General features: G+C 34.6%; 1 protein-coding gene across 2 annotated transcripts in view; it reads left to right on the top strand.

Moving 5' to 3' along the window:
- Window positions 1-26,166, top strand: part of LOC132707617 (discoidin domain-containing receptor 2-like) — a 226,835-nt gene that overhangs the window by 94,116 nt on the left and 106,553 nt on the right. For both annotated transcript variants that reach the window (XM_060679521.1, XM_060679522.1), the window contains exon 5: window positions 15,382-15,561. In XM_060679521.1, the coding sequence (XP_060535504.1) occupies window positions 15,382-15,561 (180 nt within the window). The remainder of the gene's footprint in view (window positions 1-15,381; window positions 15,562-26,166) is intronic.

The raw sequence follows: 26,166 nt of genomic DNA, 5'->3' as shown, positions 1-26,166 counted from the left end.
GGAGATCGTATTTGGAGTGTTTTGATCGGAAAACGCTATTTCTGAATCAGAAAAGGCAATACCGATTTACATGTCAAGGGTGCAACTTTTGAGAAACATTTAATGGGTAAACTCGCATGGCGATATCTTTACTCCAAAATTTTTTTGGAGTCAGATTTTTTTTTACAGTTCTCGTTTTCTGATACATGAATACAGTTTTTTTTATTCTATATAGCAATTATAGTCGGCTAATCGGATTTTTTGTTTATGTATTAATAGGCCGTGCACATAACCGTCAACGGCAGTTAAGGGCATAACTTTTATTCTTTTTCGAATTTTGATTTTTGTCACACATAATTTTAGTGGCCGAGCTTAAACTTTTAATTCATATAGTAATTTAGAATGTACTAAAATTATAAAAAGTATGATATGATAAATCGTGTAATTGAATATAATTCGAGAAGTATTGGAAAATAAGAGCATATCCTAACTTGCACTAACCTACACAACAAATGCTGGAAAAAGTGAAGTTCTGATTGCTACAAAAAAAAAAAATTCAAGCGTTATCATTCAAATGAATGAATGAATTAAATAATTCAGCGAGAATGGACTGTTCCGGAATAATTAACAGATGCAGCACAACAACCTTATTTTTTTAATAGAAATCTGACAAGATGGTTATATATATATATATATATATATATATATATATATATATATATATATATATATATATATATATATATATATATATATATATATATATATATATATATATATATATATATATATATATATATATATATATATTTTCGAAACATGGGTTGTTCTATTTTTAGAAAACTTGCCATTGCTCAGATCGCACGGATTGTAAGTGAACTTTTAAATGAAGAGTTTGTTCATTGCTGGATTGGGTTTTTTATGGGGGAGGTTAAAGGATCTAATATATAGGATAAATATAGAATTTTCCAAACCAAAGCAGAGTTAGAGGAAGCCACTCGAGAAGCGTTTACTTCCATCAATCATATAGAGTTAGTGAATAGTTGCCATTCAGTATGAAAAAGTCGCGTTCCGTTTATTGTTTATTGTTTATATTTATATTAAAATATTTTAATATAATTAATGGAAAATGTTAAATATTATTATTTTTTATTTCAATATTTATAGTTTGTTTTTTATTAGATTAACATTGTCATCATGTGTTTATTAAATTTTTTGAAAAGTTTCTATAATACGCTTTTTAAACAAAAAGTACCCTCTATACCCACCTTTTTTCATCCTAAATACCAACAAATCTATATGATTGAAAAGGGCTCGACACTGGCATTTTTTTAAGACCATAACAAACAATGATTGCCATATAAAATAAGAAAGTTGTATTCATTTATGATAAATCGGCGAGCTGTAGAAAAAATTTGAGTACGGACTTTAGAAAATGCCACAATAATATTTTTTTCCGAATCCAAAATAAATAAAGTTAGGGTTAATCTTCAAAATGGCAGAAAATTGAGAAACACTCTATATCTCGGTTGGTAGTAACTAGATCGCCACGCGGTTTTAATCATTAAATGTTCCTCAAAAATCGAGTCATTTACATGTAAGTCGATTTTGCTCTATTTAGTTCAGAAATAAGTTTTCTTCTGTTAAAACACTATAATACGACCACCCTGTGCATGCGAACTCTATTGGTCTATATATAATTTAATCCAGACTATGTTCCAAGCACTACACACGTAGTCGCGTAGCTGTGAAAGAGAAATAAAGCCGCTTGGCTCTAGGTGCCAAGCGGCTACAAAAGTTATGTGTTTTGTTCGGACGCGATGGATGGTCAAAATTTTGAAAGTGGAAGGAAGAATGTGTAGAATGACCAATTTCGCACAGGAAATTTCGATCTTTCTATAGTTTGTGTAGAATTAGATAAGAAGAAACTTCTGCTTTGTGTCTTATAACACCGGTAAGACGAGCTAAAAGAGAGGCACTCGACTTACCAGTATAACATGGTGTTGGGAACAGAATCCAGGAAACTTCTGAACGATTGGTCGAAGGTGTCACCCACGTCGATGTATAGTGCTGGTTTTTCGGTGTTTCGACCACGCAAAAGTCACCTCAAGGGAAGGGTAATAACTGAAAAAAAATGGAGTAGAAATAGTTGGGAGAAACAAGTTTATAAAAAAAAACTTTCCTTCTGCTGATGAAATATTAAAGAAAGTCCAGGAAATAATGGAAAGGCGTGTCAGGACAAAGACAGACCTGCTAAGCCACAAGAAGGTCGGAGGAATAATGTTAGGTCAACCGAGAGGCCACTTTCTGCTTTAGAGGCATCTAAGCACTATCGAGAGTGCGTTTCCCTCAATGGGGCTGACCAAACCAGACGTAAGAAGGTTGCTTTGGAAAACTCGTCGGTGGACGGGGCAAGTTCGTAGCGTGCAGCGCGGACGGAATTTTTGTCCTTGAGGGACGCATTGTTTTTCTATCGTGCTTCAGCGCACCACTATGGAACTTTCGCAAAATGTATGTAATTTAATTGTGCGTGCACACTGTATAAAGTGTCTTGAATTTCAAAGTTATGTCAAACTTTGGTAAATATTAAAATTTGTACTAGTAATTGTGATTTAAAATGATATTTTGTAAAATACCTCGCCCACCCATTATTATAGACGAAACATGGAACTCTTTCGATGCAGTTTACGATACTGTTCAAAGCAAATTATCCCATCTTTAACGGTTTTTTTTACACAATTAACACAATTACACAATTTAACAATTTTTGATTTATCATCAATAATTTATTAAAAAAAAGGAAATTTCTGAGATCTTTTAGATTTTTTTGCCTGGTATATGAATTTTTCCAATAGAGTAAATGGTTTTCTGAAACCATGCAGTACGTCGTGAGAGTAAATGACGTCATCGCGTCTAAATTGCGGGTGATTTTTGTTCAATTATCTCGAACAGCCTACGTGACAACGAAAACCGTAAATAGAAAAATTGTAGCTATCGATGTAGCCTATAACACTGTTTAAAATAATTTACTCTGGAAAAGGACAATTTTCAGGATCTTTTAGATTTTTGTCCATAATTGAAAAGCCCTGTATATAACCGAAAAAATTCTTGAAGTAAAAGTTAGTTCTAGATTGCTCGTTAAAAAATATTGCCGATCGGAATAATAGTTTTGGAGAATATAAGATTTTTCTGCAAACCAAAATAACCCCCCCCCCCAACCCAAAAAAAACTTTGACTTATTTGATCGCGCCCAACTCTTACTTCTCTGCTAAATGTGATGTCGGTAGCTGTAAAATTAGGCGAGGTATATCGCGAACACCCTGTACAATAGGCAAAAATTTTAAATTCAAAGTTCTTAGCTGTCTATATGAACTATATTTTGGTGTAAAACAAATTGATTTCTGAATGGCAATCTAGTTATCGTAAATTTTCATTAATAGAGGAGCCCCATTTCCAGATTTTTGCGAATATTGGCCACACCCTGTACATTGTTAAAAATTGTTAGGAATCAAAGTTGGGTCTTGCGGATCTCTTGATATACGATTTTTGTCAATCTCGCAAACAGTTTTCGACAAATGATCTATGGAAATGAGGTTTTTAAAATTTTTAAAAATTCTTGCCGACCCCCCAGCTCCCCCAATTTGAACAGGTTCCGTTAGGGGACTCTATTTACTTGTCAAATATAAAGTCGATAGCTTCAACTTTCGTACACTTATCGTGTTTCATAGCCATGTTCAAAACAGAGCAAATCGCCGTCATTTTTACAAGTTTGGTGCATCTCGCGGATGTTTTAAAAGGAGCAAAATTTGAACCGTCTATATCAAACCGTTCGGAAATTATCGACGTAAAAGTAAAAAACAGAGAACGGAGAACGAACAACAAAAAAAAAAATTTTTTTGACGCTGTGTTACAGGCGAGATTTACCCCAAATCAGAAAATTGCTTTCAGTTAAATACCTTTTAATTTAATCCAGCAGTATTAATAAACCCTTTAACAGGGACAAATAATAGGCATATATACAAATATGAAAGGGATAGTAATTAGCTTCATCTCCTCTATATTCCAGCTCACTTCTGGTCTTTACTTCTCGTCCTTCTAGACAGAAATTGTGTATGCGCTAGTAAAACACAAAAAAGAATAGAAAGCATGTTTATAAATGTAAATAAATCAGTTTTAGGAATACTATCGGTACTCCACTAGTGTACAATTTTTGCACCTTGCACCTTAAATTCAGTTAGGTGTTCATAATAATTGTTTTTTTTTTTCGATTTTACAGGCGACATCGAGGTTTCCAATCCAAAATAGGATAGTAGCGATCGGAATCCCAATTCAATTCTTACTTATCTCAGCTACAGTGTAAACAAACGTAATGTTAAAACTTTCAAAGTCAAAGCACTTTTGCCTAAAGTAAAGGATAGCAACCTACCTATATTGCGGTGGGTTGATGCACTTGATTTGGCATTTTTCCCCATGCCATTTATTCATACACTAAAATATTTTAATCGATCGCAAGCCAAATGTCAATCAATAACGTTCAATTCGCCCGGAAGTGACCAGAGTCGCAACCGTCCGTCATCGCCAGAGAATATCGAATCGGTTGAATGCTTTCTCTCGACGAATGAAATCCTTTTGTGTTTTTTTGTTATTTTCAATATTAAAAGAACAAGATCACACCCTCGGAGCTTCGTACCCATATTTTAAATAACTATTTGTGTAATATAACGTTTTGTGGATTTGAATATATTGGGTTAAGCGAATTTAAACAACTCCGATAACTAGCGAAGAAGGCAACTAACAACCTGGTAAGCTCGTTATGCCAGTTATTATCTTGAAATATCACTTTTAGTTCCCTATCACGTGGTCTCTTCTGGCGTTGCATGCTGTAACTGGGCACTTAGGGTGGTTCTGATTCCTTTTAAGCCTTTTATTTCCGGGCATTATAAATGGCCCTACCAAAATAACAAGCACTAGTTTGTTCGGACAACCAGCGACAGGCATTTTCTTTTGTCAATACCTCCAAGAAGGTCGCCCAAGGTAAAAGGTGAAGTTCGTGTCTCGACAACCTTTGAAAGTGAGGACCGTCCATTCCGGAACATTCTAGACAGTCATGCTGAATAACATCCAGCAGAGAAAAAGAAAGCGATAGCACTAAAATTTGGTTTTTGTGAGTAATGTTCTAAAGCGGATTGACTGATTGATTTTTAGCTTTTGTGAGTAATAGTCTAAAGCGGATTGATTGATTGATTTTGAGCTTTTGTGAGTAATGTTCTAAAACGGATTGATTGATTAATTTTGAGCTTTTGTGAGTAACGTTCTAAAGCGGATTGATTGATTAATTTTGAGCTTTTGTGAGTAACGTTCTAAAGCGGATTGATTGATTAACTTTGAGCTTGTGTGAGTAACGTTCAAAAGCGGATTGATTGTTGATTTTCAGCTTTTGTGAGTAATGTTCTAAAGCGCATTGATTGATTAATTTTGAGCTTTTGTGAGTAGCTTTCTAAAGCGGATTGGCTGATTAATTTTGAGCTTTTGTGAGTAATGTTCTAAAGCGAATTGTTTGATTGATTTTGAGCTTTTGTGAGTAATGTTCCAAAACGGTTTGAATGTTTGATTTTGAGCTTGTGTGACTAATGTTCTAAAGAGGTCTGATTGATTGATTTTGGGCTTTTTTGATTTCATGCCTGTCATGCGGCCGGCTTATGTAAGAATTGAGCGCTCAAGACCGTAAAGCTAAAACGATTATTTATAACTTTGCAAGCTTATGCTTTATATAACACCAAACTCGTACTTTTGGATTTTCCCCCTTTTTTGGAGACTTTGTTTAATAACAATAGACGCTTGCTGTTAACTTAAGGCCTAGACTGTTTTTTTGTAGCTAATACTCCTTTCCCGTTTTGTGGTAATCTGTTTTTCACTATTCGATGAGCTACGTCCGGTGAAAAACGGGTGGGGTCAAAATCTCTCTAATTTTGCTTATGTTTTGGTTAGTTACTTCAATAAGAGTCTACCCCTCCGTTATCTTTTTTTTTTGGCAGTCCATCGAAGTTTTCACAGCTGATCTCGGGTTTAGTGAGGAGCGCGTATACTTGTGAAGTCTAATCAAAGAAAAGCACCTAGATCAAACTTTATATATATATATATATATATATATATATATATATATATATATATATATATATATATATATATATATATATATATATATATATATATATATATATATATATATATATATATATAGCATGCCTATTGAAATGTATGCCTCATTATTTGCATTTCGTGACTGTTGAACGTCATCGGCTGCAAGAGCAGAGTTATACGAGGGAAAAATTCCGTTAAAATTGACAATACCACCAATTTGTCGGGGACTCCAATTGAGGTTTCGCAGCCGCAAATAAAATCGGTTGTTTGTCCGTGTGTTGTCCGAGAGCGTCGACATGCTGAACCGGCAGCCTCGAATAATATGGCGCCGTGCTTTTGAATTCGCCGATACACACACACACATACAACTGGAAAACGACTCGTCGGCAATTTAACCCCCCGCCCCCTTCGCCGCTTCCGTGTATGAGCACAAACGCAGTTTACTTGTATTAGACACGTCCCGCTAGGAAACCCGACTAACGAAGTACATTTTCACGAGCTCGGACGATTTTATTGCTTTTTAAATGGCCGCTTGCGGAGGGAAAATTGTTTACAGAGGAGCGGGACCGCGGGAAAACGTCAGACGGCGAATTTGTCCCTAATGAACTCGGTCGGTACAGTAATGATTGCGATTGGGACGTCCGTCGCTTGCGGACTTGACGTCTACCGAACGTGGAGAAAAAGAAACGTATTGACAACGTAAAGAAGAGAAAACTGCAGTTTTCTTCCTTGATTTCGTAGCCTCGGAGCTGCGTGGATGGTAAATAGCGCGCGAGCTTAGTGCGCAGAAGCTTGTAAAGACTCTTTTTGTACTCTTGCTGTCCCATTTCGACGTTTATTTGGGTTTGTTCCTTTGAATATGAATTATTTACAAAACAAGGGAATTATGGCGTAAGAAGATATTTTTATTTATCCTGAAATGCTAGAGAAGTTTAATACTGGTGGACAACAAATTTATGTAGCATTAAGAATATGATATTTTTATTGGTTAAACCACAAATAACGAATAGAAAATCTGTTCCTCTATACACTGACCGATCGTTTGTTGGATAACTGGCTTAATACTTACACGAAAGTAATGATTCCAAGTCTATATATTCCCATTTTTCCGACTGGATGTCTCTGTAACGTGTTTTCTGCTTTAGTTTGTCTTTTCGTTGTAAAAATGCTGTACAGTTTTCGTGTTTCGTTGGTTATCGCGATGAGGGCGACACATCGCGAAAAAAGAAACAACTGCAGTACTGCGAAAACCATTTTGTCCGGGTAAGATTGAACGTCAATGTTCCACAATTTTATGCCATTTTTATTTAAATAAATTAAAGATCTGTGTATACGACGTTTTTACAAATGAAATAAATAAGAAAACAGTAAAAGCAAATTGAATAAATTCACCAAATAGTTTATGGTTTACAATATTCAAATAAAAACATATAAAAATAAAATTCCAACCCTAACTGAATTAAATTTTTAAAATTTTCAATCACTCGTATTAGAATGTTTCTGATGGGTATGTAAACAATTTGTTGATAAAATTTTTGTGGTAATAACATAATTATTTATAAAATTTATAAAGAAAGTACGTTAATGTGAATAACATAGGTAAAGTAAGCAACATAATCACAAGCTTATAAAATTGTACAATGGGAGGTGTTTCTATTCAAAAAAAATGACTGATGAGTTTTCTATCTTTTGGAATTTTTCTTTTTGATCATTTTGGGTTTATTTACTTTTAGAATACTATCCAGAATCGCTAAAGTAGATCCCGTTTTAGGAGAAAGTTTACGTGTGCGAGTGCTAAAAATCTTTAGACCTACAAACATATTCAAGTCAGTAATATGTATATAGCGTGATCTATTTGACGTAAAGAGATGGTTAGTGTTCCACGAAAATACAAATATTCTGTATAATATAAAACTATAGGTGAATTTAATCAAATTATTTTATGCTTTTTGATAAGTTCTGAGATCAATTTTCACAGGAGTGATTTTCTCGGTTCACGCTTCGAATCTATTTTACTTTGGGACGAGAATGTTTTGTAATTTACAGCTACAATCTTTTCATTTCGTATACATACAAATATTTGAGTAATTGAATTTCAAGACCAGTGATGCAAGGTCAGCCAGGAACTAGTTAAGATATACAAACTAAAATTAAACCACAAATCCGCTTGAGGCAGACCCCCATTTAGCTATATAATATGTATTGACAAATTGGGTTTTTCCCACTTCGTTTTTTTTTAGTTTTTTTTTAGTATTTCATGTATGAAAAATAAACATTTCATAGATTCATCAGATGCAGAATTTGTTCCAGACAAAAGTATTCTATAAAATCCTGTTTTAACTCAATATCTTCTATTTTTTTTATAGTTTTTAAATAAATTTATATAGATAATGTATAGGCTTAGTCTCAATCATTGCCCCTCATGGACGGAAAATACAATCAACCAGCGATAGATATGCCTACAATAGACAAAGTTCTTTAGAAATAGAAACTTTTTTAAAGTTACCCAAAAGAATACAGAGGACAGGATTCTGTTCAGACTAAGGTTGATATAGCTGAGAAAATTTAAATAGCTGAAACAAACAAGCCAACACAAAACCGCTCAAACACAGATATTGTATCGCAAATAATTTAATTACAAATACGTACGTTTAATGTTAATATTTAAAAGTTAACTGTGGTTTTATCAAAGCACAAGCTTTTAATTGATAAAAAAGTAGAATGAAAAAGTTAGAACAAAAAAATTTACTTAACTTACAGGATGTTGCTTAATAGTCCGGTAAAATGGCACTTTCGAGACTTGTTGAGTAAACTAAAGGGATTATTAATTTTCTATAGAAACTTCCACAGGCAACTGTATTACTTTTTACAAAACTTCAGGATTCAACCTGCGTCGGTTTTTGCTGAGTCGAACTTGCCGACGTTTCGCCAATCATCCTGTTGGCTTCTTCAGAGCTTGACTGAAATTGGTTCGCATTTTACTCTGTACCTGCTTATATATTGTTTGAGTGGGCGGAGCTAAATAACTGGTTCCCATGTTGGTGACAGGTAAATACCAGAGTCGCGGTTAAGATTTTTAGGTTGTTTATAGATTTTAATTGACTGCCGAATTTTTCGTTGTTAGAAGAACTGATTACATGCAAGAATTTTAGTTTCATCGAATAAACTTTTATGTCCGGTTTCGTGATTGTGTTCGGCAACTTCTGATGTATTCTTTGCCACATATGATGACAGATTTTAGGACAAGTGGTAAATCTTTTTTGAAGTCGTATTTCTTTAGAACTTTTCAGTCATTGACGTTTTGAATGTAAGAAAGGACCACAGTGCCAAGTGTGGCATTGCTTTGGGTCGCATTGCTATTGGAAGGTTGTGGTGAAGTGATGGATCTTTAATGTGGAAATTATTAGAGAGAAGAGTAGAGGTAAGGTGTTTTAATTCTGGGTTCAGTGACTCGGGCTGAGGTAATTTTACGGCTCTCTAGCAAAATATCTAGCTTAGTTATTAAAATCCTTTACAGGGAAAACTGATAATTTTGTACTTAATTCCTTTCACTTTATTGAACAATTAAACATTGGATACACAAGATTTTATAGTTAGTGTAGCTATAGAATCCCTCTTTACCAAAGTTTCTATTCCTGAAACTCTCAACATCATTTCAGATATATTATAATCCGAGAATCTGGATCCAAATCTTCTCACCTTAATTCGAAAATGCTTGTCTTGAACATATTTTTCTTATAATAGTCAAATTTTTGCCCAAACGTCGGGAACAACTATGGGTTTTCCACCAGTCATCGCGAATATATTTATGGAAGCCTTTGAGAAGAAAGCTCTCGACACCTTTCATCTAAAACCAAAATTATGGAAACGCTACGTCGATGATACCTTTGTCAAGGTCATGGTCAAGATTCCCTAGTAGATTTTCTTAGACATTTTAACTCTATCCACAATAACATAACTAGTAATGGCCTCCCAATCTTAGATATTCTTATCAATATAAAATCAGACATTGGGTCATTGTATTCACAGAAAACCTACGCAGACAGATCGATACCTTAATGCAAGGTCTCGAGTCACTGAACCCAGAATTAGAACACCTTGTCTCTAATAATTTCCACATTACAGATATTAAGCGTTCCATTACAAAATATACTTCATCACAACCTTCCAATAGCAATGAGGAGGAATGCAATCCTACACTTGCCACTGTGGTCCTTATCAATCACATCAAAAGTTCTAAAGAAATTCAACGTCAAAAGCAAATTTAAAACTTGTCTAAAAATCTCTCAACATCTTCGATCCGTCAAAGACAAAATTCGATTTCAGATGCTAGTAACCTATAAACAACCAAACAATCTTAACCGCGACTCAGAAGGAATCCCGAAGTTCTGTAAAAGGTATTATTTTGCTGTTTGGTTTTTCAGCGTTTTGTTTTTGACATATTATGCGTCAGAGTTGTTTAGTTTGTATTGATTCTACATTAATGAAAGTACTCACAAACAAACAACGCTTGTGAACCATTGAACTTTATTATTAAAATCGTTGTTTTCCAAAAAATTGGTTTCGTCCACTGCGACCATTTTATCATAATCGCCCTACTGGACAGACATAGTCACCAAATTTTGCATCGTTTTTTACGTTATTAGATATCAAACCACACTCTAGCGATGCGTAGAGAGGTCGGCAATTCATTTCGCGGTTTAGACCCTTGAATTGGCTGTCTGGATCCAACGATTTCATGCCATTCGACTATCTTTATACCAGCTCGAAAAAGTAACTCAAAATTTTTCAGATACTTTCACAGGCAACTGTAATAAATGTAATAAAATCGGCGCATGAGCAATCCAGAAGTTCTGTAAAAATGTATCTCAAAATTTTACTTCTGTTCACCTCATCCGTAAGAAGTAAATGGCAATTGCAATTTTTTTTAGTTGCCCAATAAAAAGCAATAAAAATTAACCCCTTACTATTAGGGCTAACATTCGAAAACCCACATCCATAAGCCAAAAAGCGTAGGCGTTGATGATCTTAAAGGAGAGATGATCGTTTCTGGTTCGCCGCCCAATCGGAAATTTAAATCTGGAAAGAAGCAAAATTTATCCGACAAAAACGCTCGCAAATGACGTCTTACGCGGAGGTACGAGACGCCCAAAGTCTTTCGAAATTTTCTTTCTAGCGATTTCAATATCTAAAAAGCATTTCTCGGCAAACTTCGATTAATTACTTTGATGAAGGACGGATCGGGAGAAGGTTCGGATATTTCCTTTGGGGGTAATTGATCGTTCATGGTGTCCTCGTTTAACAACGCGCCGGATAGAAGGAGCAATTTTAAAATTTTAATTCTTTACGAGAAGGCATTTATTACCTGCATTTCATGGAAGGGGCGTGTTTTTGGGTTAACGGAGAAACTTTCTCTTTGGCAGCTTTAAACAATAAGCAACTTCCGAATACTCGGAGTTGGGAAGCGCTCGAATTTATGCGGAATGCCCTCGACCTAACTTCAAGTGGGATCTTATGGTAATGTCGCGACATCAAAGCTCTCGAGCAATTGGCCACTCTGGCCGAAGGCTAAATTATGCTGATTCCGGAGCTACTTAATTAATATTACTCAAATTAATTAACAGTTTTGACAGGTCTATATGTCGATCATTTGCATTAACTGCGACTTAATATGTGCATATGCGTCAAGCCGATACCAGCGGGCAGTTACAGATGTCTGCTAGGGCAGGCATCGGTGTCGTAACGATAATTAGTAACAGGACGAGATTATTGGCTGAAATATGGAATGTCAATTACTTTCGCATACGCCGAAATGTACGCAGTTTCAAGAACAATATTGAGATGACATTAAATTTTCTACTTTCACGTAGAGTTACGTTTGACTCGAGTGGCACCAAATCTACTCAATTCTACATCAACAGCCTTACATATAAAGAATGACTTGAAGAAAGACAGCATCTAATAGAACCTGCAATTGTTAGTGGAGTTCAGAGTACTCCTCTTAGTGATTAATAGAAGGCTATAATGAAAACGAAACGCTGGGTTTAGTTTTGGTTAGTTAGTTAGTTAGTTAGTGTCTTCATTACATAGCTACGTTAATAGATCACGTACGCATGTTATGGAGTAATGGCGTTTCTAAGTCTTGGAATCATTCGCGGATATTATTACGATTCTATTCTTCTCTTTGTGTTTACGAAAAAGAGGTCCTAATATAAATTAGGCACCGACGTCAACTCTATGTATCATGAATCATTTTATCATAATGTTTCCATATCTAATAATAGTAACAATAATTTTGATTAATTGGCTTCCTAAGGCGTGTGTTAAATGTGCATACATAATTTGAAGATCAATTTATACCAAATAAACAAGAATATCCTGCACAATTAGGGCCTCAAAAGCTTCTTTTTATAAAAATATTTTTATTTTTTTAAGTGTGCCGGGTTGCTCCGTTGATAATATGTTAAGACATATGCTAGATATACCAAAAAACATTCAACTATTATTATATATTAATTATAGCGTAACCAGAACATTAAAAATAACCCCAATAAAGATGAAACCAATGACACGGCTCTGGAGAAGAGACTTCACTAAAAAGAGTTTTTTCTTTATTACTTCAGAAACTGTTTAAGACACTAAAATGAAATTTAGACCACAAATACCTTCGACTGGGTCATAAAAGTTAGTTTATAGTTCTTTTTGTATCATTGCTCTGGAAAGGTTCCTCAAAACCTCAAAAAATTCTAAAACCAGTGATGAAGGTCAGCCAGAAACGGTTTAAGATGCAAAAATTGAATTTCAACCAAAAAACCCCTTGGGAGATATGTAATGACAAAATTGTTTTTTTTCACTTTACTTTTTTTTTCGTTTTTTGTTTTTGTATTTGTAAGTTTATTACACTTTGTCAGATTTATATTTTTTCTCAAATATTAGTCTTGCAATATTTTCATGCGCTTCTAGACTTTCATGCGCGACTAGACTAGACTCTTCTTCTTTTAGAGAGTGTTTGCAACGGTTACTATAATCGCGAGGGACACCTTTTTGTCACATTTTGGTACTTCTAAAATTGTTATTTTTGTTTGTTGGATAAATAAAGAGAGTTATTATTGTTATTATTATTATTAATATTATTGTTATTATTATCATTTATATTATTCGATTTTATCATAATGTTTCCATATCTAATAATAGTAACAATAATTTTGATTAATTGGCTTCCTAAGGCGTGTGTTAAATGTGCATATATAATTTGAAAATCAATTTATACCAAATAAACAAGAATATACTGCACAATTAGGGCCTCAAAAGCTTCTTTTTATAAAAATATTTTTATTTTTTTAAGTGCGCCGGGTTGCTCCGTTGATATGTTAAGACATATGCTAGATATACCAAAAAAATATTCAACTATTATTATATATTAATTATAGCGTAACCAGAACATTAAAAATAACCCTAATAAAGATGCAACCAATGATACGGCTCTGGAGAAGAGACTTCAATAAAAAGAGTTTTTTCTTTATTACTTCAGAAACTGTTTAAGACACTAAAATGAAATTTAGGCCACAAATACCTTCGACTGGGTCATAAAAGTTAGTTTATAGTTCTTTTTGTATCATTGCTCTGGAAAGGTTCCTCAAAACCTCAAAAAATTCTAAAACCAGTGATGAAGGTCATCCAGAAACGGTTTAAGATGCAAAAATTAAATTTCAACCAAAAAACCCCTTGGGAGTTATGTAATGACAAACTGGTATTTAGTCACTTTACTTTTTTTTTCGTTTTTTGTTTTTGTATTTGTAAGTTTATTGCACTTCTTCAGATTTATATTTTTTCTCAAATATTAATCTTGCAATATTTTCGTGCTCATCTAGACTTCCAGGCTATTTCAGAACTTGATACAATTTTATATAGGGTTTTTTTGCAAACATTCTTCTTTTAGAGAGACACCTTTTTGTCACATTTTGGTACTTCTGAAATTGTTATTTTTGTTTGTTGGATAAATAAAGAGAATTATTATTATTATTAAATTACTTTCGATTGGTTCACAAATGTTACCGATAATAGAATTTGCTTCCAAAATAATTGTTTTATCGTCGTTTTTGAAACAATCATTATTCTGGAATAGTTCCGAAAGCATTACTTGCTAAAACCCCAAACAACTTCAAAAGCAGTAATGCAGGGTTAGCCAGAAAATGTTTAAGAAACCAAAATGGAATTTAAACCACAAATACCTTCCACTGGATCATAGAAGTTACTGGTGATAGAATTTGTACCCAAAATAATTTGGAATACCTTACTTTACAGCTGGTTTTGAAATAATCATTATTCCGTAATAGTTCTGTCAGCATTACTAGCTAAAATCTCAAATAACTCTAAAAACAGTGATGCAGGGTCGGCCAGAAACTGTTTAAGATACAAAAATTAAATTAAAACCACAAATCCCCTTAAGACAGACTTCCATTTACTGATGTAATATGTAACGACGAAATATCCAAATAAAATATCCATTTTTTTCCACTTTTCTTTTTTTTTTTTCGTGTTTTGTTTTCATATTTCTTATGAAAGGAAGTTTATTGCAGTTTGTCTGGTGTATATTTTTTCGCAAGTATTGGCCCTGCAATATTCTCGTGCTCTTCTCGGCTTCCAAGCTATTTTTGAACTGGATATGATTTTGATTAACATGATTATAGTTGTTTTTGAAACAATCATTGTTCTGGAATAGTTCGGTCAGCATTACTAAAACCTAAAAGTAACTCCAAAACCAGTGACGCAGGGGCTGACTCATCTAGCCATGACAAACAGAATTGTTAATGGCAATTTACACTTAATTTATACCACAAATCCTCTTGAGACAGACTTCCATTTACTGATGTAATATTTAATGACAAAATATCCATTTTTTCACATTTTTCATTTTTTTTTGTTTTTATATTTCTTATTAAACCAAGTTCATTGCAGTTTGTCACATGTATATTTTTTCTCAAGTATTAGTATTAGAGGGGCTAATGAAATTGTGTTTTTTGTTTGTTATAATTATTATTGTTAATGTTGAATACCTTCGACTGGCTCGTCAAAGTTACTCATAGAAATTGCTTTCAAATGAATACTTCAGAGTTGATTTTGAGAAAATCATTATTCTGGAATAGTTGGCTCAAAAAATTAAAGTAATAACCAAAACTAACCACAGCTTAATCTTTTCGTGTCTATAATTTAACTACCTTTGAGATAGCCGGTATATTTATCCAGCTCTATCTATTACAGACGGCCTCTTGAGTTACTCGATGCCTCAGGGCGTACGTCGGGGGACGGATCTCGATCTGAGCGATCGCATTTACGACGGGACCGAAGACTCCGGGCAACTGTCCCACGGTCTCGGACAGCTGGTGGACGGCGAGAAAGGAAGGGACAATTTCAGGCTGGACTGGACGGGACGCGGAAAAGGTAAGAGTCTGGGCTCGGTCGTCCCGTGCAAAAATTTACATTTATATTGCTTTTTAAAACGATCTCGACGCCGGAATACGTCTAACTCCGGTTACGCTGCCGGAGTGACCGGTAGGGAAATTGAAGAAAAGTTCGGAAACGGTTGTAACCGCGGGAATGGAGTTAGTAACGAAAAGTTTCGCGACGATTGCTCCGGGTTAATTGTCTATTAAATTCGAATTTAAATCATCGTCATCTAACCCCTGGAATTACTTAAAAAAGAATGTTGTACGTTAGATAAAAAGGTTAAAGAGATCCTATATATCCATATTCTTTTTCTCCCAATTTAATAATACAGTACTGTTGAAACGATCATATTCTTCTTGGATGTGAACTATATGTGAACCGTACCTGAAATATATGTGGAAAGAATTCTTTAAAATAAATTATTCAGCGAAGTTTCTTCGCAGTATTACGGACTTAATGATTTCATGTTTTTATGTGTATATTTTTTTTGGCATTATGCTTATTTTTATAAAATATGAGAATTTGTTTTTATCGTCTCGTAACTAACTATTTATGTTGTTGCTTATTAATATTTTTTTCGTACACTTTTTAAAACTATTTTCGCTCTAGTGTTACGTTACGTTACAAAGTACGTTAAATATAAAGACAAACTGAATACAAAACTATCTAAAGAAAAACGTTTAACACAATAGAGGACTTTATTCTGATGATTATTGCAATTTTCTTAAAAAATGTTTGAAAAAAGGAAATAGGAAATAGGAAAAGTTAAACTCCGGCTCTGGAAAATTTTTATTTATTCAATAGAGAGCACCAACATTCTAAGTTACAGAATGGATATGCCTTGGTGTCCGTTTTATTACCCAGTTTAATAGACCACGATTTTATCTATTGCATTAGATTAAAATTGGGTGACCCTGGAATTCATAGAAAAACTGAAAGGAAGGTGGAAGATAATCGCAAATTACGAAACAGAAAAACAAAGTGAATAATTTAAAAGAAAATGAAAACAAAATTAGGGGAACTATTAAAACACAAGAAAGATGTGGAAAGTTTTATGTAATCTATGTGGTAGGATAGGGCAGAAGTAACAAAAAATACATGTAATAAGAATTAGTGAAGGGTGTACTATAGAAGTGAAACATACCATAGCCTAAATTTAGCACTAGAGATATCTGATAAATTAACTAGCAATTTTATAGAGGAAGAAACAAGAGATACAATATTTTTGAAAAACATTCTTAAAGATCTAAAAAATCACAGTGCCCCAAATGAAGACAATATAACAAAAAAATATGTTGTGAATAACTGTTTCATTCCATTGCGGATAAAATAGTAAAGAAAAAAAATCTGTCCCACAGACGTAAGTAATTATAGACCAATATCGGCCCTAAGTTCCTTCTCTTTCTCTTTATAGAGTTATTTATAGAATTCAATTCAAATTTGACCTACAACAATTCGACTTACAACAAAATCATAGCAGTACATATTAGAAATCTCTAAAGAAAAAGCTTTACAAGATGGGAGTCCGAGGTACAGCATATAGATTGTTAGAATCTGGAATCTTAGAATGAATAGAAAATATTTCATATTTGCCGATGGTACTGCACTTTGTTTTCTTCAAAAAATATTCAAGAGCTAAAGCTAAGGTTAAAGCTAGGGCTAAACTAGGAGGCGATATAAATATATATTTAAATAATGTTTAATTTAAAGAAGTTAGTTAATATACTCATTTGGGCTTAGTAATCACGATGAATTTCAGTTACAACACACTTATAAACAACATTGTTAAAAAGGTTGTCCCAATAGTGGTGGCAATAGGAAGATGTAATATTGTATAACTGTTATATTATACCACATTTACGTTGCTTGATTCCCTAAAGGAAATCCAAAGAATACAAAACAAAATTATTATACACCCACCGAAGAAGTGTACCAGACAACATCTTGATGGGGCATACAGAAGTTATTTGAGCAAATAAAGTTGTTGTGGATGCTGTATTCACAATGTAACTCTCAAATAAAATCTAACTACCCAATGAGTAACCAGCTTCCATGCGAGCCCTTAAATACCCATTTACTAGAACTGCAAAAGCGCAAAACTCTCTACTAGTTAGAGGTACGCGGACTCTTTAAATCTCGTGGGGTCACAAAGGACTCTTCAATTTTTAATTGATGGTGGTAATTATTTAAACGTAATTTGTGATTTTTTAATTTTTCATGAATGTACAACACCTTCATTTTTATATAAACAAAAACAAACGTTCACTAGAATAAAAAAAAATATTGGAACAAAAAGTCTATTCTCTGGAAATAGGATTCTCATAATAATATCTTCACCTGTAACAGAAGAAAAAGATATTCAAATCTCAAGCAAAAGAAAAGGACACTCATGTTTTTGACATAATTTTTGAAAATATGATTGCAATAGAAATTGATTTTTTATATAGTGCTTATCTTCTTGGCATGAAGTACAGGTGATTTGTAGTGAATGAGTTTTGCAGATTGTCCTATGACGTTATGAGCAAATATTGCAGAATGTTTGGCATCTTTAGCCCTGGGACACAAGTAGAATCTACGCCTTACAACAGGACCTTCTCGTCTAGGCTGATCATCACGAATACTTTCAGATCCTAATGCAAATCTTATTTTCAAATGCTCATTGATAAGACTCATTCCTAGCTCTTTGACATTTTTTGGTCAAGGGCATCGACACCTCTTTTCGTCTCATTATAAAATATTATTATCTTAGGTTTTTTAGTTTCCTGATTAACAGAGTTGTCGTGGTGCATGGTGAACAACATGATCACAATTTGATTTTTTTTAGGGATATATGATTCAATTATGTTGTCTCGAGTACAACCAAATAGACACTTATCAACTTCGTAGTTTTTATGGAGTTGAAATTGTCGACGAATTACCCTCTTGTTTTTACACATGGTTCCTACGTATGTAAGTCCAAGTTTATCACCAGTGACAAGGACAGCTTCAGAGGATTTGGTTCATTGGTTTTGCCTGTATACACGAAAGCATTTACTAAATAACGTGTCTTGGAATCACATAGACACATAATCTTAATGCCGTACTTGACTGGTTTAGCTTTTATATACATCCTAAAAGGGCATCTGCCCCTAAAAACAACCGACATCTCATCGATTGTGACATATTCGGAACTTCGGAATTATCAAATCTAATGGCAGTGAGAAGAAATAAGCAGCGTTCCTTTGACCTTGTTGCCCGAAAAATTGGTCTGCCTAAGCAATGTGTTGAAGAGAGTGATTCTACATCCTCGTGATTGGATTTGAATAAACCAGAGAGAAATAAAATATCCAAAAAGGCATATTAATAACATATTAGGGGTTGTCAATTGGACTAGATGGTTTTGATTGTAAGGCAGGTCCACGAAATGCCGGAGGATTTTTAGCACACTTAAATTTGTTTCGTCCGTAATAATAATTCTTCATCAGATGTTGATTCAACTTCGTCGCTTATGTAATCTGCGTCACTTAGATGGATTTCTGAGGCTGTATCATGTTCAGAGTGTTTACTTTCATTTCTGTATCACGGTTACCTATTATCCTCAACATTCTCAGGTGGGTCCTTTAAAGAGTCTAGAAAGTTGTACACATTGTTCGATGTCACTGTGACACCGCCAGTTTGAACATTATCACTATTAGAAGCCATTCTGACTGAACTAAAATTAACGCAACTACTATAGCGTGGTCAAATTAAACCCCCAATAGCAAATAGCAAATTGCAAATTGTTCGGAAAGTCATTTCGTTTTTTCCCGTCAGAGGACTTAATTACGTTTTTTCGAAACCAACTTCACACTTAAGCCGCATAACCATTATATGTCTTGAGAGCTGATATTGCAAGGCGGGTGTGTGAAAAAGTTCTATTAATTCTACGCAGTAGTTTTTGGTTGGTGCCCTTTTAAATATGGAGAGCAATAAGCAGCATTTTCGTCATATTTTACTTTTTTACTTCAGAAAAGGTAAAAATGCTGTCCAAGCGAGAAAAAAATTGACGGATGTGTATGGAGAAGGCGTGTTAACAGTACGCCAGTGCCAGAACTGGTTTGCAAAATTTCGATCCGGCAATTTTGATGTCGAAGATGCACCACGGTCTGGAAGGCCGGTCGAAGCTGACAAAGATGCGATAAAGGCATTAGTTGATGCAAATCGGCGAATAACCACACGAGAGATCGGTGAGAGATTAAATTTGTCGAATTCGACTGTTTATGGCCATTTGAAAGGCATGGGCTTAACCTCGAAGCTCGATGTGTGGGTGCCCCATGTCCTTACGGAGCGAAATTTGTGTCGTCGCGTTGACGTGTGTGATTCGCTCCTCAAACGTCAAGAAAATGATCCATTTTTGAAGCGGATTATTACTGGGGACGAAAAATGGGTTGTATACAACAATGTTAAACGCAAGAGGTCATGGAGCAGAAAAGATGAACCGGCTCAAAGCGTGTCAAAAGCCAACATTCACCAAAAAAAGGTGATGCTCTCCGTTTGGTGGGATGTCAAAGGAATCGTTTTTTTTTTAGCTTTTGCCGGACAATACAACGATTAATTCAGAAGTCTATTGTCATCAACTGGACAAATTGAATGATTCACTTAAAGAGAAGAGGCCCGAATTAATCAACAGGAAGGGATAATGCGAGACCTCACACAAGTTTGGTCACTCGCCAAAAACTTTTACAGCTTGAATGGGACGTACTGCAACATCCACCATATTCTCCAGATCTGGCGCCTTCCGACTACTATTTGTTCCGGTCCCTGCAAAATTTTTTGGATGGCAAAACCTTTACCTCAAATGAAGATGTCAAAAACCACCTGAACCAGTTTTTTGCCAGCAAGGACCAAAACTTTTATGAGAGGGGGATTATGTTACTGCCAGAAAGATGGCAAAAGGTGTTGGACCAGAATGGCCAATATATAATTTAATAAAATATTTAGTCATTATACGAAAACTGTCTTTCATGTTCCCCAAAAAAAAACGAAATGACTTTCCGAACAACCCATACTTGCGATTAGTGCGACAGAAGCTCTACTACTAAACGGTATGCTAAACTATGCACTTAGGTGGGAGAATACACAACGTCATGCGCGGAATCGTCTGCCAGGTAATCACAGAAGTTCAAGTGTTTTATATTGTGTAGATATCATAAATTGATTGAATTATTTGTCAAGTACTTACGTTTAACATGGGTTATTTTTGTTATTTTCAGTGACTGAAAAAAATATAGTCTAGAGAAAATTTTGTTTCTGACTCAGTATTAAGATTTTTTTTGCTATGATTTTTGGGACATCCTATATGATCTATAACATGTATATAATGTACTCGTTTGAAGCTCCATTTTTTTAATTAGTGAGTCTCTAAAAAAATATTACCAAATACTATATAGCAAAAATTTAGCAATTATAGTACGAGCTTTGAAGTTATGAATTCGGAAAGCCAGAGCAAAATATGTTTCTAATTCAGTTACGGACATACTAAAATTTATTTACCCACCACTTCCCTATTCTTCAAATATTATCAATCAAACATTTTTGTGACGTTACTTGGTAAAGTTTGTATATAATATTAACAAAATCTCTTTAGGTAAATATGCTTTCGACGGCACCATATTTATTTTACCGCCGCGGTGATATTTAAATCTGTAACCGTAAAAATTCGACGTCGCGGCTAAGCCCTCGAAACTTTTACAACATGGGGGGCTTTTTTTACGGTTCGCCGGAGAAAGTTGAACCTAATAACAATAAATCAGGAAATACCGGCAAAATATGCCTGCGAAAGCCGTTGCGGTGCCGTAATTCGGGTCCGCGGCATGTGTTTCTCCCTCCCAGAAGAAATCAATTACCCTCGAAGGGCAATCAAAATCCTATCGCGACCCTAACTCGCTGCCAAATCGCTCTAGACCGCTTTCGTGTTCCGGGTGCTTTTTGTACCGATTCCGGTTGAACACAAACGCAACTATTGAAAAGTTCATACAGATGTGGGTCCTAAAATGTCTAATCAATTTACGATACAGAGTGTCCAAGATTTATTTTCAAGTCGGTTATTGATATTGCAACAAGTTTGATAAACGCCATTTTGGTCGGGAGTTTGATTTGCTGATCCCTAATAAACGAGTGACTGAAGAAGTTTGTCGACATTCATTAACCCTGACTCTCAGAATTGACAAACCTCAAAATTTCACAGCCAAAATCTACCCACAACATCCGATTGCACACTTTTGATCTGTGCATAACTGGGTATTTTAGAGCAAGGAGTACAATTTTTTTATGTTATTGACATATATCAAGAGTAGAAGTAACAAAGTGCCAAAACTATTATTATTGTTTGGCTTACGGGTAAATAAGCTGCGACACAAAAAAACATGGAAAAATATTTTTAAAAATTTTTTTTTAATCTTTAAGAAAAATAAGAAACGGGTCAAGTGCCGACACATTATTTGGTCAAATTAGAATAAAATTCTTGGTGCTGAGGGTCTTTTAGATAAGGAATCATTTATATTAGGTGCCTTTTCTTTTTATCACCGATATTATTCATGTCTGGTAAGCAGCCTAACTGAGATATTTCTAATATCTTCCATGGTTTTTCTTTCCTTAAGTATCCATGTGGCTTTCCAACATGCTACTTCAGAAACAGATTCAGCCGTAAACAAAAAGCCAGGTCTTTGGGAATCAATTTTCATTCGAACGACTTTGCTAATATTCACTTGTTTGAGATTTAGTATATTGTCAGCTGCCGCTTGTAGATCAAAAACAATTTTTTGTGTCATATCTTCTATCTCAAATCGGCCTGTGTGTGTACTTGACAGTATTACATTGTGTAAGTCAGTAAGTACCGTCGGAACAACTCACTAAAAACACATAAATAAAAACAATCATTCTGTTTTTATTTTGATCAATACAGTTATCGTTCCAAACAACAGCATTCCTTTTTTCTGTAATGCCCATATTGGGGACGCGTAATAAAAAAGACCCAATTGTCATCCCCAAAGTTAATTTCTAAGTTGTATCATGAAAGTTGGCTCATGTAGAACATGTCAGAGTGGGTCAAAGTGGTGTTTCCTGGCACTTGCGACGATGCGATCTCTTTTCATGAGCATACACGCTGCTTCTGACTTCTCGTGCACCTCCAGCTTCAACTTTGCTGAACGACTTCTTTCGCCCTGCGTTTTTATTTCGTAATTTAGCGTAATTTATTTACGACAGGCGTCACTTCTAGGTCCTCTAAATGAAACATTTGGTAAGTCTTCTTCCAACGCTTTTTTGTAAAACTTGTAGGTGACCCAACCAAAACGCTTTATGAGGGGGTTTGACATTTAAATCTGGACTTAAATATTCTTTTGCATTTTTTGCGCTTGAATATTGAGATTCTTCTCGGGTTGTACTATTTATATGCTCTCTAACAAGTTGCTGATCACCCTGCGTAATTTTTCCAGGAGCTGTACGAGTTCTCATGTCTTTATAAACGACTTTGCCACTTTTTTTCTTTCGTATAATAGGTTCCAAATGCTTTTTTGTCAAATCTAAAGTATTCATAAAAGTAGATTTAGGTTCAACTACAACATTACCCTCTCCGTCTGGAAGGCTATAGTGGGTGAAACATTGACGGTGACTATCACGAGGGTCTTCGTACGAGCCATAACTTCTTCTCTTTAGGTCTAGACTTCAGGCCTGCACTCATAATATTTTTCTGTTCGTAGTTGAAAGGCTTGCAGTTAAATTTACATTTACATGCTATCTGCAAGAAAGAAGAATATTTTTTAGGACTTACTGAATAATATATACACAGTAAAACGATTTGTCTTCGAGATCGCCGTAGGATTGTTCACAATATTAAAAAAAAGTTTGGTGAGTATCTAATACAGTATACTAACAACTGCGTCAAGCCTGTGAATTCAAACCTACAGCGCATAAGATAAAAATTGGGACCGTCCTAGCGTCACGTAGACGCTTCCATTTTAGAAATTAAAACAATGACTCACTTGTAGGTTAGGTCTTTTTTTTTCAGCTGCAGCGTTCCCATTTATATTTTTATAGGATTGTCCTGCATTTTTGCGTTGTCTTTGCTCTTCATTTAACAGCGAATATTACTATATTTGACAGCGTCGCTACAGAAATCAATTAAAAAACAATATAAACGCACAACACGTATTACGGCACTTGACCTCTTTGTTGTGAAAATAACAGATCACTTACAGAGAGCGTCACATATCCGCGTAATTTGTTCCGGAAATTATAGTTCTGACACTTTGCCTGATTGATGGGTCATAGTGCACGTCACGTGAAACCTTTTTGTAAAAAAAGTTTGGAAATTGGAAAGTTTACTTCTTGCTTCCAGGATTTCCTTGGGCTACCTCTTTTCCAGCGATTGGTGGGATCAAAGGTCGTTTTGGATATCGCTGATCATTCATCCTTTCGACGTGGCAATACCATTTCAACCTGTTATATTTTATAGTTTCCAGAATATCCATACCCATTTGCTCTCTGATTTCAATATTTCTCACCATCTGCGCCAACAATTCATTTCCATATGTTTTTTTATTATTCTTTTATATATTCTAATTTTTGTGTTCCGAGTGAAGTGGTTATTCCAGAGTATATTGTTTAGTTGGCTTATTGCTGTTTTACATTGTGCAATTCTAGTTGCTATTTCCTTTGTATTATAGCCATCATTTGTTATTAGTACACCAAGCTATTTGTTACTATCAGCGTTTCTAATTTGTGTGCCTGTTAATTCTAAATGTCGTCCTTCATTTACATTTAGTGCATATCTTCTGCAAATATTACTTGCTCACCTGCAAAATGAAGGCTATAAATTTTATGATCCCCAATTGAAATACCCATCGGTTAACATTTTCTTTTTCAGATTTCGATGTCCAAATAGATCTTAAAGAGTGTAGGTGCAATGTAGCAGCATTGTTGAGGTCATGTGGTCACCTTTATCTTTCTGGTTACTTTTTGCCTAATATTTATTCGACTTGTCATATCGTTGTATAACTTCTTCACTGCATTAATGTAGATCAGTGGATTTTTTTGTCTTCTAATACTTGCCATAGCATAGCTAATGTACGCCTTTTGAAGAACAATGAATAAAATATAAATAAATAAAATTAGGTCTGTTATGTATAATAATAACTTAGGAAATCTATAATACAACTTTTATTAGTATGTCGTTTCATTTCTTTGCTATGCCGTTTTATAATTATAATTTCGAAATTATAAAGATATTTTGTAAATTGTTCTCCTGTCCATAAGGAACAGTTTCAAGTTTCAGGGTCAAAACTCTTTTCTAAAAGTTCCGTTTTCTTTTAAACATTGAAAATGGTAGAATTAAATTAGAGTTAGAGTGAATTCAGAAAAGGAAGAAATAAAAAACAATAAATTAACACTATGCATATATACAATTTCTCTCTCTATTGTGATAAATGTATTGTTTAATTTTTTGTTGGAATGAAGTTTTATAAATATAATTTCGAAATTTTTCAAAGAACCTTTAACAGGCTTACTGTAATACTTTTTACAAAACTTCTGGATTCCCCCTGCGTCGGTTTTTGCTGAGTCGAACTTGCTGACGTTTCGCCGATCATCCTGCTGGCTTGTTCAGAGCTTGACCGAAACTGGCTCGCATTTTACTCTGTACCTGCTTATATATTATTTCACGGGCGGAGCTAAATGAAGGGCATATGCGGCAAAAAATACATTAGAGAAACCGGACGAAAAATATCAACTATACTCAAAGAACACGAAAGAGCGTTACGACTAAGACAAACAAACCCATCGCGAAACCGGACATAAAATTTTATTCTATAAAACTAAAATTCTTGCATGTAATCAATTCTTCTACCAAGGAAAAGCCCGAGAGTCTATAGAAATCTATAACAATCTTAAACGGTGTTTATGCCCCTCATTTAGCTTCGCCCCCCTTAAACAATATATAAGCAGGTACAGAGTAAAATGCGAGCCAGTTTCAGTCAAGCTCTGAAGAAGCCAATTGGCAAAACGGCAGCTACTTCGATTTTTTTTTAGTTTTTGGGCAGATCTGGACACAATTTTTATTAAGAAATACACAAGCTACCGCAATACTATTTACACATTTTCTGGATTTCTCCTGCGCCGGTTGTGGATGAATCTAACTTGCTGACGTTTCGCCAATCATATTGCTGGCTTCTTCAGAGGCTTAACTGAAACTAGCTCGTATTCTACTCTGTCCTTGCGAACCTAAACATACATGTACGATAAGCAATCAAACAATCTTAATCGCGACTCAGGACTTTATGTTTGACCAATATGGGAATCAGTCCTTTTGCCCCCCCCCCCTTCAAACAATATACAAGCAGGCAGAGCCAACATGATGATTGGCGAAATCTTAAACCTTAAACCTCTCTTAATTCTAAAAAAAACGTATCAAAAATAGAAATAAATATTTAGTTTTCAATGAGGACGTTTCGGACTTTTATTAAGCCATCTTCAGAAAACTCCAAGTTTGTGACTAATAGAAATAATTATAAATAAGAAAATTTTCAAAATTGGAAAATAACTTAAGAATTTCATTAAACCACGAATTAATATATATTTAGTAAC

This window comes from Cylas formicarius, unplaced genomic scaffold, assembly GCF_029955315.1.
Source record: "Cylas formicarius isolate icCylForm1 unplaced genomic scaffold, icCylForm1.1 PGA_scaffold_9__14_contigs__length_23061073, whole genome shotgun sequence".
Lineage (NCBI taxonomy): Eukaryota > Metazoa > Arthropoda > Insecta > Coleoptera > Brentidae > Cylas > Cylas formicarius.
This window is presented reverse-complemented; position numbering and strand designations above follow the sequence as displayed.